Below are 13,851 nucleotides of genomic sequence, written 5' to 3'. Positions count from 1 at the left end.
GATTAGCCATGAAATGTTTAGTTCTGAAATTGTGACACTGTCTTTATTAATATTGTATTTTAATCAAGTGACATCACAGTCCAGGTAGTTTTTTTTTTTTTTTTTTTTTTTTTGAAACAGTCTCACTCATTCTGTAGCCCAGGCTAGAGTGCAGTGGCAGCAACATCAGTTCACTGCAACATCCGCCTCCTCAATTCAAGAGATTCTCCTGCTTCAGTCTCCCGAGTAGCTGGGATTACAGGTGTGTGCCACCATACCCGGTTAATTTTTATATTTTTAGTGGAGATGGGGTTTCACCATGTTGGTCAGGCTGGTCTTGAACTCCTGACCAAGTAATCTGCCCGCCTCAGCCTCCCAAAGTGCTGGGATTACAGGCATAAGCCACCGTGCCCAGCCAGTCTAGGCAGTTTTAAAGTACTAAATGATTTTGCAAGCATTTAACATCTCCTATAAAATAGCAGGTCTTAGTTATGTGCCAGGCACTGGTATTAAGTATTTTGTTCATATTACTTCATTACAACAACCGTAAGAGGCACATATTATTTTAACCCCCTATTTTACAGAGGAAAAATTGGAGACACAGGAAACTTGAGTAGTCTTAAGTTAAAAAGCTAGAAAGTAGCAAATCCAGAATTTAGGTCTAAGCAGTCTACCTTCAGAGTTTTTACACCCTAACTAACTTTCTTCCTTTCTGTTTCATCTATATTTCAAACTTTGGGTATTTAAAGACATTGGGACTGTTCTGGAGAAGCTGGTATTTAGGAAATCTGGTTGCTGCTCACAGAATAAAATCTTAGGTTAAGTGTAAATTCAGTAATGACTGGAAAACCAACAACTCAGTTCACAAGTACTTTAAAAATAGGTAACTGTTTAACATTTTGTCTTCCCAACAGCCTCCTGAACTGTAAATTCTACCATCTCCACTTTGCAGATGAGGAAATTGAGACTTTGACAAGTCAAAGAGTACAGCTGGAATGCACGTCAAGTATGATTTGATTTAATTTGATCTTTATATTTTAAGAATTACGTACTGCCTTTCTGGGAGGCAAAAATTAGTTTGAAGTAGGGATCCAGATTAGTGGTTTTCCACATTTAGGTAAATTCAATACAAAGCAATAAGCCAAAGGACCCTAGATTTCTCCTGTGGCTTCTTAAAGTCCTGGAATGTATTGGCCTTGGTTAAAATACTTACAAAAGTGCAGATGATTTTATAGTTTAGTTTAGCATTTGTTAAAAAGAAATCAAGAAAACAATGGACACATAATTTGTTGTGTGGAGTCAGAGTTATCTGAAACATAGGAGAATATAGATCAGGAATAGGAATGGAAAGCTGAACTGCGGTGGCAGGTGTATATATGTAAGAAACTTTTTGTTGGTGTATGATTTATGACCTTTGGGAGATGTACAGCAGAAAAAAAGGAGAAATGAAGAATGGAGAAACAAAGTATGTTATATATTTGCCAACAATTCACATGCTGCCTCAGTGTCCTCAAATCCCAGGCTGCACATAAGGTCCATTTGCCTGAGTGAGTATTACATACCTCCTCCTCCAGAAAACTTCCAAGTTCACAGCCTTGAGTTGTCCATCTTTAATACACTTAGTTGTTGGTTTTAATAATTAAGGAAACAGGATCTACCTATACCTGTGCCAACAGGGGGCACTACCCCTCTGTAAAGAACAAATCAAAAGGTATTTTGTGTTGTACCTGGAGGATCCAATGGTCTTGCTTTTGGCAAAAACTTGAAGAGGAGGGTGGTCTTTACATGTGTGGAAACCTTGAGTGGCCGAGCAAATCGCAAGAGAAATTGCTTAGTGGCTTTTAAAATTTGAAATATAATTTTACTTTTTATTTTTACAATACAGTGTACAGTATGACATCTCAAAATAACAGAGTGCAGATACAGGATAAGAGTACAAAGGGGGATTAACAACAGATGTCAGAAGGTTACCTTTATTAAGGCTAAATCCCTGCTTTATATTTTCCACACATTCACAAAATTACATTCAAATCATTCCTTATCAATACTTATTTCTTAGGCCATGAGAAAAGGAAGATAATCCAGACATTAGATTTTCATAGAAAGCAAATCTGGATTAGTCTAAATAATATTCTCCTTCCATTTGTTCTGACAACGAAAATTTGAGAAATAAAGATATGCACCAACCTAACACTTCCTTATTTGGATTTTCCAAGTACATAGCATTAGTTATTGATATCATTTCTATATTAAATGGGTAAGACCTCCCCCACACTGGGGTCTCCAGTCAGAACCACAGAGGGACAGGAAATGGAATTGGCGAGAGTGGCTGTACAACTAGGTGTACAGCAAGGCTTTTTTCCATATTCTTTTGTGGAGGTCAGTAACAACTCAGTTTTCACTTTAAGGACTATGTTGAATATCAGCACATCCTCATCACTAGGATTTAGAAAAGTTTGGGACATTTCTATCTACCATTGCTGATGAGGAAGGGGAGAATGATAGGACTTCACTGACCTTGAAATATTTATCATCTCAGACTTCCTAAAAGTATGGCATGGCATGGCCTCTGCCTTGATACAAGATCTGCTTGTTAAAACCATGTTCCTGAATCTTGACAGCACATGGCCCTAGTGCAGGCCTAATGTCTACAGCGGGCACAAGAGCCATTCACTGACACTACCTACACCCTCACTCTAACTTAACATGAACTGCCAATAGTTTAGCTCTTGGAGTTGAAAACAGTTGTCAGTTACAATAAGCAGATCACAAAACTCCATTGTCGACCATAGACTACACTTCATTCCTGAGAAGTAAACTGGAAAACTGAAAAGATTAAGTGCTAAGTATATTCCTTAGGTTTTAACGCTAAAAGTCGGTGTGACCTGTGAATTTTCCTGGCTCTAAACTGGAGTATTTCAGATCTGAAGAGACAGTATGTATGGCATTCCTTCCCTCAACCCAAGAATGTTATTTTCTTCCTAAGGAACATTATCTTGAAAATATTTCCACATAAAACACTCTCCAGCCAAGTTAATAGGCCATGCAAATTTGAACAGAAAAAGGCGACATATAAACTGTCTACATTTGTTCAAATAAAATTATGTAGAAGAGGAAAAAAAATCAAATATATACATGACACAAATTACTCCTTAAACATAATTGCTTATGTTAAATTAAATGATGTCAGTATTATTCCAGTGTTTAGCTCTGGGAATAGGAAATGCTGTAGCTAAAGTCACCATAAAAATAAAATCAAGGCATTCACATTTGAGGTTGGTTGTTACACATCACACTATCCTAAAGGCTTGAAAAGACTGCAAATTAAGTTTCTATGCCAATTATACACGTCGAATTTTAAAGCTATAGCTATAGAGACAGTACGAAAATCCTATTAGCTTAAATGTTTCTTTTATGATTTACCAAGCTGTTGCATTCTGGTCATAAAAGGCAGACCTTGTTAGGTTAAAAACCTATTTCTATATATTTAATACCTTTTTCTCTCCAATATTCTTTTCCTAAAATGTTCAAATTACTTTCAGGTCTTCCTTTCCTTTTGATCTTAAAGTCAATTGTCATAATATTTCCCAAGGACATATATAATTTTATTCTAATGCTAAACAAGTGTTTTCTATTAAATATTAATATATAGTACAGCAGCTATATTCATCAACAGAATTCCAGTTTATTACCTATATATATGTAGCACAGTCATAGGATACTGTGCTCATACATAAAAATGCAAGAACTGTCAAATGTGCTATCCTCCCATGTATACAAAAAACTATTAGCATCATGAGGAAGAAACTTTTTAACAGTCAATACAGATTATAATGAACACCTGCCATTCAAAATGTAACATACATTCTATTACACTATGCAGATGAGGGAAGGGAAGCTAAGTTAGTAATCAGTTGAGACGACTTAAGAAAAAAATTCAGGAAATCATAATTTAAAAAAGATCAGCATATTTTGTATACCTTTAAGTAGATTAGAGTGTGTTGAGTGTAGAGTCTGATCCACAAAGTTTGAGCAAAAAAACTGGTGCTTCTAATGGAATGTTTTTTGTTTTTTTAAGGATCAAAAGACATATAAATGAATTCAAGCCTAACAAAGTAGCTTCAACCCAAAGTGGCACCATTTTGTTTTTTATTTTTCCTTTTTAGGAAAGTATCTCTGATGACTAAATTAGTCTCCTAAGCAAATACTGCCTTGTCCAGTGCATAGAAGCACAGTCCCTCTGCTCAGTATTCCCAATGAAGTCATTTAAGTGTTAATGATTTAACACTTAAGTGTAATCACATCAATATTTGTGTGAGACATGGACACTTGTGTATACAAGTTTTTCACAGGGATACGACTAAGCAGAAAGGGTTTAGGTGAAAACAAAAGGTTTTAACAGGACAAAATGGAATGCTCTGTTGAAAGCTTCCATTTAGAATCCCAAAATGAGGCAAGAACCGCTAAAGCCATGTATAGAGAATAAAGGATGCTGTGCACAAACTACCTAAGGGAACTGTCCTCTCACTAATTCAAGAGATCTAAGAACAGATCTACAGCTTATACTGCTGCCTTCCATCTTATCCTCAATCTTGCTGCAGTGTCGGGCAATCTTCCTATTAGCAGTTTTTGCCAGATCAAGTCCAACATGCCACAGAATGGATGTTTCTTTCACCTCAGCCAAGTGGATGGTACCCACTGAGGTTCAGTATCAAGTTTGTTAATTAACCTAAGCAATTCCTGATAGGCTTTATCAAGATCGGAATTCACAATTGCCGTATCAAAGTAGTGGCCATTGTTCTGCTCCATCTCTCTTGTCTTCTCAATGATTTCTCTCAACTCTTCAGGCTGCAAACAGAAGACAAAAACTGTGAGATAATTCCTTTCCTAACCAAATAATATAGGATGAGTCAGAGATGGCCAAAGAACAAGGAGTGATCGTCATAGCTTTCCTTCTGTCTCTCACGGCCACAATGGTTTCCTTTGCTTTGGCATCTTCACGACTCACATTGTGAAGCATCTGGGACTCAATATATCCTGTTTTATACCACTATTTAGGTTTTCACATATTTTGTCTTATCTCACCAACAAAACTACAAGCTTCAAGAACACACACAGTTTCCCTACAAACATTTGTTTTCAAACATTCTAGACACTATAACCTCTTCCTAATAGTAACATCTTCTGTAATATGGAGTGAACCTTTCTGGTTGGAGCAAGGACCTAAAATGCCATTTACTTTTGGCTCTAGTAAAGAGCCCTTGCCCTATACTATCTGCTGCAGAGTTAAAAGTATACTACCAGAGTTTGAGAAACTATATAGAGCAGCCTACTTTAAAATACTGACTGAAGGAAAGGGCCATTTTACAAAGATAAGCAGGCAGCAAGGCTATGTGCAAAACTTATCCTGAACCCTCTAATTATCAGGCACATGTGTTCAAGAAAGTGAAACTCACCTCAAATCACCCCTGCCAATGAAGACAACTAACTTAAACTCAAGACAAAATGTCTCAGATATAAAAGTCACACATCAATACTATATTGGACCCATAGTACAAAACAATTTATATCATTCAACTGTTTGAACTTCTGTAACAGTAAGAAAACATATTAAAAATATGACAACTCTGGCTTGTCCTGAGGCAGTTTCTTGCATGACTCTCTAATTCTCATTCTGGAATGTTGTACATCTGAATATGGCATACAGAATCCTTTGTTCCTAGCAGGGAATCTACTTCACCACTGTAACTGAACACACTGACATTTTTGCTAAAACTTACGTCTACCGTAAGCTCGAGATCATTGGAAGAACATTCTAGGACTCCACAGAGAACTGAAACTTTGTGGTATTGGAGTTGAAATGAAAATGCTAAAGCCCCAATCCACCTAGTTTTTATCAAATTTAAGGCATTCTTATTTCATTTTGTGCCAAAATGGCTTATATCACTTATTTAGTACTTCATGTCTGAAGTTCTCTTTCAAATTACAGTCCACGACTAAGATGAAACAAAATGTTTTAGCTCAAAATTTTTAGCCCAAAATTTTTAGCCAAACTAGGCAAAACTGACAATAAGTTCATACTGCTAGATAGCCACTCTCAAGCCTCCATACTAGCAGAACAGATTCAGAGATTCAGAATGCAACTAGATAACTGGTTGGTTACATTTTGTAACACCATCATTTTCTTACCTAGCACAATTTTATAGAGTTAAAATTGAAAATTTGTTTTTACTTCAGCACTTCTATCATTGAGTAATAAAGCACTATTAGAAATACCAATACCAGCACAGGTGCTCCCGCCTGTAATCTCAGCACTTTGGGAGGCCAAGGTAGGCGGATCAAATGAGGCCAGGAGCTTGAGACCAGCCTGGCCAACAGGGCAAAACCCTGTCTCTATTAAAAATACAAAAATTAGCCGGGTGTGATGGTGCACATCTGTAATCCCAGCTACTCGGGAGGCTGAGGCATGAGAATCACTTGAACCCAGGAAGTGGAGGTTGCAGTGAACCAAGATTGCGCCACTGCACTCCAGCCTGGGCGACAGAGCGAGACTCTGTCTCAAAAAAAAGAAAGAAAGAAAGATCAAAGGAGAAAAAAACTTAAGTGGAATAAATACAATCAGATACACCATCCTCTACACCAAAAACTGTGGAATACACATCCTAACAGGTGTGCACAGAACATTTACCAAGAAAGAACAGATGTTGGGCCATAAAATAAGGCTCAACAAATTTGAAAAGACTGACATCTTTCAGGGTCTGACCACCTGGAATTATAAATCAGTTAAAAATTTTTTTACGTCTCCAAATAGGCGGAAACTATATAACATACGTCTAAATAACTCATGTGTTAAAGAAAAAAACAAGGGAGCCGGGTGTGGGGGCTCATGCCTGTAATCCCAGCACTTTGGGAGGCTGAGGCAGGTGGATCACCTGAGGTCAGGAGTTCGAGATCAGCCTGACCAACATGGAGAAACCCTGTCTCTACTAAAAATACAAAATTAGCTGGGTGTGGTGGTGTATGCCTATAATCCCAGCTACTCGGGAGGCTGAGGCAAGAGAATTGCTTGAACCCGGGAGGCGGAGGTTGCAGTGAGCAGAGATAGTGCCACTGCACTCCAGCCTGGGCAACAAGAGCAAAACTCCGTCTCAAAAAAAAAAAAATGAAGGGAAATTAGAAAATATTTCTAACAAAATGGTAACAAAAATACAATGCCAAAACTTACAGGATGCAACTAAAGAACTGTTTCAAGGGAAATTTATAATTTCAAATGCTTATATTTGAAAAGAAGAAGAGTTTAAAAATTAAGCATTCATCTTCAGAAACTAGAGCAAGTGCAAATTATAGTCAAAGAAAGCATAAAAAGAAATGAATTAAATAGAAATGAGACAATAAAGACAAATGCCCTCCAACTTATTTCTTTTGCTACAGTGTTTGATTATTCCTTTTGATAATAATAATAATTATTATTATTATTTCTTTCCTGGTTCCAGATTGTGTCTTTATTCTTCTGACAGACAGCAGAGCATTTGTCTGGCATATATTCTGTCTTACCACAATATAGATGATTTTCTGTGACTTTAACAATACATACAAGAAAAAATCGCATCTTTATGCCAATACTCATTCTTTCACAATACTAGAACAGATTCAGAGTACAATTACATAACTGGTTGGTTACATTTTGCATCCAGTGAGTAACACCATCATCTTCTTAGTTTCTATATCAATTTATTTATTTATTTATTTTTGAGACCAAGTCTTGCTGTGTTGCCCAGGCTGGAGTGCAGTGGCACAAACTCGGCCTCTTCAGTAGCCAGTACCACAGGCGTGCACCACCATGCCTGGCTAATTTTTTTTGTATTTTTAGTAGAGACAGGATTTCACTATGTTGCCCAGGCTGGTCTCGAACTCCTGGCCTCAAGTGATCCATCCGCCGTATCTCAAAATAATAGGAGCTATTTATGACAAACCCACAGCCAATATCATACTGAATGGGCAAAAACTGGAAGCATTCTCTTTGAAAACTGGCACAAGACAGGGATGCCCTCTCTCACCACTCCTATTCAACATAGTGTTGGAAGTTCTGGCCAGGGCAATCAGGCAGGAGAAAGAAATAAAGGGTATTCAATTAGGAAAAGAGGAAGTCAAATTGTCCCTGTTTGCAGATGACATGATTGTACATGTAGAAAACTCCATTGTCTCAGCCCAAAATCTCCTTAAGCTGGTAAGCAACTTCAGCAAAGTCTCAGGATACAAAATCAATGTGCAAAAATCACAAGCATTCCTATACATCAATAACAGACAGAGAGAGCCAAATCATGAGTGAACTCCCATTCACAATTGCTTCAAAGAGAATAAAATACCTAGAAATCTAACTTACAAGGGATGTGAAGGACCTCTTCAAGGAGAACTACGAACCACTGCTCAACCAAATAAAAGAGGACACAAACAAATGGAAGAACATTCCATGCTCATGGATGGGAAGAATCAATATTGTGAAAATGGCCATACTGCCCAAGGTAATTTATAGATTCAATGCCATCCCCATCAAGCTACCAATGACTTTCTTCACAGAATTGGAAAAAACTACTTTAAAGTTCATATGGAACCAAAAAAGAGCCCGCATTGCCAAGACAATCCTAAGCCAAAAGAATAAAGCTGGAGGCATCACGCTACCTGACTTCAAACTATACTACAAGGCTACAGTAACCAAAACAGCATGGTACTGGTACCAAAACAGAGATATAGACCAATGGAACAGAACAGAGCCCTCAGAAATAATACCACACATTTATAACCATCTGATCTTTGACAAACCTGACAAAAACAAGAAATGGGGAAAGGATGCCCTATTTAATAAATGGTGCTGGGAAAACTGGCTAGCCATATGTAGAAAGCTGAAACTGGATCCCTTTCTTACACCTTATACAAAAGTTAATTCAAGATGGATTAAAGACTTAAACGTTAGACCTAAAACCATAAAAACCCTAGAAGAAAACCTAGGCAATACCATTCAGGACATAGGCATGGGCAAGGACTTCATGACTAAAACACCAAAAGCAATGGCAACAAAACCTAAAATTGACAAATGGGATCTAATTAAACTAAAGAGCTTCTGCACAGCAAAAGAAACTACCATCAGAGTGAATAGGCAACCTACAGAATGGGAGAAAATTTTTACCGTCTACCAATCTTACCCATCTGACAAAGGGCTAATATCCAGAATCTACAAAGAACTTAAACAAATTTACAAGAAGAAAACAAACAAGCCCATCAAAAAGTGGGCAAAGGATATGAACAGACACTTCTCAAAAGAAGACATTCATGCAGCCAACAGACACATGAAAAAATGCTCATCATCACTGGCCATCAGAGAAATGCAAATCAAAACCACAATGAGATACCATCTCACACCAGTTAGAATGGCAATCATTAAAAAGTCAGAAACAACAGGTGCTGGAGAGGATGTGCAGAAATAGGAACACTTTTACACTGTTGCTGGGAGTGTAAACTAGTTCAACCATTGTGGAAGACAGTGTGGTGATTCCTCAAGGATCTAGAACTAGAAATACCATTTGACTCAGCCATCCCATTACTGGGTATATACCCAAAGGATTATAAATCATGCTGCTATAAAGACACATGCACACATATGTTGATTGCAGCACTATTTACAATAGCAAAGACTTGGAACCAACCCAAATCAATGATAGACTGGATTAAGAAAACGTGGCACATATACACCATGGAATACTATACAGCCATAAAAAAGGATGAGTTCATGTCTTTTGTAGGGACATGGATGAAGCTGGAAACCACCATTCTGAGCAAACTATCACAAGGACAGAAAACCAAACACTGCACATTCTCACTCATAGGTGGGAATTGAACAATGAGAACACCAGGACACAGGGTGGGTAACATCACACACTGGGGCCTGTTGTGGGGTAGGGGGAGAGGGGAGTTGGGAGCGGGGAGTGGGGAGGAATAGCATTAGGAGATATATCTAATGTAAATGACGAGTTAATGGGTACAGCACACCAACATGGCACATGTATACATACGTAACAAACCTGCATGTTTTGCACATGTACCCTAGAACTTAAAGTATAATAAATAAATAAAAAAATACATTTAAAACCTTCCCCCCCACACCCTGGGAAAAAAAAAGTGATCCGTCCTCCTTGGCCTCTGAAAATGCCGGGATTACAGGTGTGAGCCACTGTACCTTGCCTTTTATATCAATTTAGTAAACTAAAAACAGTTTAGCAGTTTTTTATACAGTTAAAACATACATTGACCTCACTTGATCCAGCAATTCTACTCCTAGGTGTTTATCCAAGAGAAATGAAAACATATGTCCACAAAAAGACTATATGAATGTTTAGAGCAGCTTTAGTCATACTAGCTCAAAAATTTTTTTTCTTTTTTTTTTTGAGCCCAGGCAGGAGTGCAGTAGCACAATCCTGGTTCACTGCAACCTCCACCTCCCAGGTTCAAGTGATTCTCCAGCCTTAGCCTCCCAAATAGCTGGGATTACAGGTGCATGCCACCACACCCGGCTAATTTTTATATTTTTAGTAGAGATGGGGTTTCACTATATTAGCCAGGCTGGTCTTGAATTCCTCACCTCAAGTGATCCGCCTGCCTCGGCCTCCCAAAGTGCTGGGATTACAGGCGTGAGCCACTGTGCCCGGCCCTCAAAATTTTATCCAAATATTTTTTTAACTGAAGAATGGATAAACTGTGGTATATTAATATCATGGTATATTACTCAGCATCAAGAGGGAATGAACTGCTGTTAGACGCAACACAGATCAATCTCAAAAACATGTTGATCAAAAGCCAGACACAAACTTTAACAAATGGTATGCTTCTATTTATATGAAATTCTAGAACAGATCAAACAAATCTATAGTGACAGAAAGCAGATTAGTGGTTGCCAGAAAGAAAGAATGGAGGGATATTAACTTCAAAGGGGCATAAGAAAACTATCTAGAGTGATAGAAATGTTCTAAATCTTGATTGGCATGGTGGTTACACAGGTATACATTTCCAAAACTTGCTGAATTATACAACTAAAATGCATGTATTTATTGTATGTAAAATATACTTCAGCAAAGTAAAAGAATCAGAAAGTTCTAATTAGAAAATCAAATATATTGCATATTGTTAAAACATTTTGGTACTGATCAACTTCCTGCTTTAAAAATATGTATAAGCTAGGACCTGTGGCACATGCTATAGTCCCAGCTTATAGGACTGAGATGGGAGGGTCACTTGAGTCCAGGAGTTCAAGGCTTGCAGTGAGCTATGATCATGCCACAGCACTCTAGTCTGGGTGATACATAGAATCTCCTCTCAAAAAAAAAAAAAAAAAAATCAGACCTAAATTGAAAATTTTAGGATGGCCAATTCAAAGTGAAGTAGATAAAAATTCTATTAGAACACTGCCAGAGACCAACCAAAAGATGCTGGCCAGGCACGGTGGCTCACACCTGTAATCCCAGTACTTTGGGAGGCCGAGGAGGCCAGATCACGAGGTCATGGGATCAAGACCATCCTGGCTAACACAGTGAAACCCAGTCTCTACTAAAAATACAAAAAAAAAAAAGAGCCGGGCGTGGTGGCAGGCGCCTGTAATCCCAGCTACTCGGGAGGCTGAGGCAGGAGAATAGCTCGAACCCAGGAGGCGGAGGTTGCAGTGAGCCAAGATTGCGCCACTGCATTCCAGCCTGGGCGACAGAGTGAGACTCCGTCTCAAAAAGAAAAAAAGATGCTTAACATGTTTTGGAATGGTCTATGGCCCTTCATATGATAGCAAATCCTTGTTGGAAAAAAAGATAGCCTAAAAAGAAATAAGCGTGCATGTTAGGAAGTGGAAAATTAGGCTGAACAGGAAGAATGGAGTACACTCTGGTCCTTAGTGTGCATCCTTGTCCTTAGTGTGCATCCTTTTCCTTGAACAACCATGGAGTTTCTGTTCTACCAAAGTAGTTAATGGACACTAAATTTTACACAGTATTAATCTCGTTTCTCTTGTTATATTGTGATCCTCCTCAAGAACAGCCAGTGACCATGCTGCCTATTTCCTTTGTATCATCCCAAGTGCTATGGACAACAAATACTCTGACCCCAGTAACTTACGAATTTGTAGGTATATGGCGGAAATGAAAAAGGGGTGCAGCACTACTTTAAGCAGCTAGCCTACTTAGCCTAGACAAAGCAACCAGAATTATGCTCATCATGTAGGATGGGAAAGCCCCTGATGTCTGTAGCCTAAGACGTTAAAAATTACCACCTCACATATAGATTAAGAAATGTTAAGTAGACATAGAGTGAAAAAAAGATATTTTGGAGGGTGAAGAGGAAGAGGAAGGGTTAATGTGTTGTGGTGGACAGTCAAGAATGAAAGGAGGCTGGGCCCGGTGGCTCATGCCTGTAATCCCAGCACTTTGGGAGGCCAAGGTGGGCGGATCACAAGGTCAGAAGAACAAGACCATCCTGGCTAACATGATGAAATCGTGTCTCTACTAAAAATACAAAAAAATTAGCCAGGCGTGATGGTGGGTGCCTGTAGTCCCAGCTGCTCGGGAGGCTGAGGCAGGAGAATGGCGTGAACCTGGGAGGCGGAGCTTGCAGTCAGCCGAGATTGCGCTACTGCACTCCAGCCTGGGTGACAGAGCAAGACTCAGTCTCAAAAAAAAAAAAAAAAAAAAAAAAAAATGAAAGGAAGGCTGGGCGTGGTAGCTTACACCTGCAATCCAAGCACTTTGGGAGGCTGAGGCAGGAAGGAGGGTTTCTTGAGGCCAGGAGTTCAATACCAACCTGGCAACATAGCGAGACCCTGTCTCTACAAAATACATAAAAAATTAGCCAGGCATGGTGGTGCATGGCTTATAGTCCCAGCCACTTGGACAGGCTGGGGTGAGAGGATCACGTGGGCCCAGAGTCTGCGCCTGCAGTGAGCCATGAACATGCCACTACACTCCAGCCTGGGCAATAGAGTAAGACCCTATCTCAAAACAACAATGACCAAAACAAACAAAAAAAACAACAAAAAACAGAATCAAAAGAAAGGAGTGTAAATATGCTTTTAATGACTATCTTTAAGGAGATTTAAAGGCATAGTCAATGAAATGAGGCAATCTGAGTGAGCCCTCTCAAAAGTAGATCTATTTAATAAATAAGGAGCAAAAAAACAAGGAAGAACATGTTACTCTGATACAGTAAGTCACTTGACAGTTACCATCTTACATATTTAAATAAAAAGTCAATGCTTTCTTATTAATAACATATGTTATCAGTCAATTATTAATGTTTAATATGACATGGACTACCTCAACCATATCTAGCATAGATCTAAAATAATTTTTTAAAATTTTTCTGTTCCAAACCATGTGAGAAGACCAAAGGGAGAAAAAAAGCAGAACATAAAGTTTCAGTGGGATAAAAAGAAGCGAAAAGCAAGAGCACTCAAATTTGGCTCCCTGAAAATGTGGAGTATCTACAGAGAAAAGTCAGTAATCCTGAAGAGTTGGCTGATAACTTTGGTGGCAGTCACATCTCCCTAGAAATATCACAGACCCATGTGAAGACGCTCAAAGGTTACCATATGTAGACGCCCCAACTTTGGAAAGCTGCCATAGTCCAACCCAGTGGCAACCATGGTAATTTTTGGGCAAGTAATATTACAGAAAGAATAATCAGTTTGAAAGCTCAAGCTAATGTAGCTTTTAAGCACGAGGACAAATTAGACCAGGACTGTTTCATGTTTACCTTCAATGGAATAGTACAATAGTGTGAAAACTTTACCTTTGGATTCTTGCCTTCTTTGGCCAATAATGCCCGAAGTCTTTCTTGTGAAGG

The 13,851-nt window shown here is 38.6% G+C and overlaps 1 protein-coding gene across 10 annotated transcripts in view; it reads right to left on the bottom strand.

Moving 5' to 3' along the window:
- Positions 1-1,814: 1,814 nt before the first annotated feature.
- Positions 1,815-13,851, bottom strand: part of PALS1 (protein associated with LIN7 1, MAGUK p55 family member) — a 102,523-nt gene continuing 90,486 nt past the window's right edge. For 9 of the 10 annotated variants that reach the window (XM_024231151.3, XM_024231153.3, XM_063715133.1 and 6 more), the window contains 2 exons: positions 13,798-13,851; positions 1,819-4,827 (listed from right to left, as the gene is read on the bottom strand). The exon at positions 13,798-13,851 is cut by the window's right edge and continues 57 nt beyond it. In XM_024231151.3, the coding sequence (XP_024086919.1) occupies positions 4,651-4,827; positions 13,798-13,851 (231 nt within the window). In that variant the 3' untranslated portion in view covers positions 1,819-4,650. 10 annotated transcript variants of the gene reach the window in all.

The sequence above is a fragment of the Pongo abelii genome, chromosome 15 (assembly GCF_028885655.2).
Source record: "Pongo abelii isolate AG06213 chromosome 15, NHGRI_mPonAbe1-v2.0_pri, whole genome shotgun sequence".
Lineage (NCBI taxonomy): Eukaryota > Metazoa > Chordata > Mammalia > Primates > Hominidae > Pongo > Pongo abelii.
Note: the sequence above shows the minus strand (reverse complement) of the source record. Positions and strands in the feature narration are given on the sequence as shown.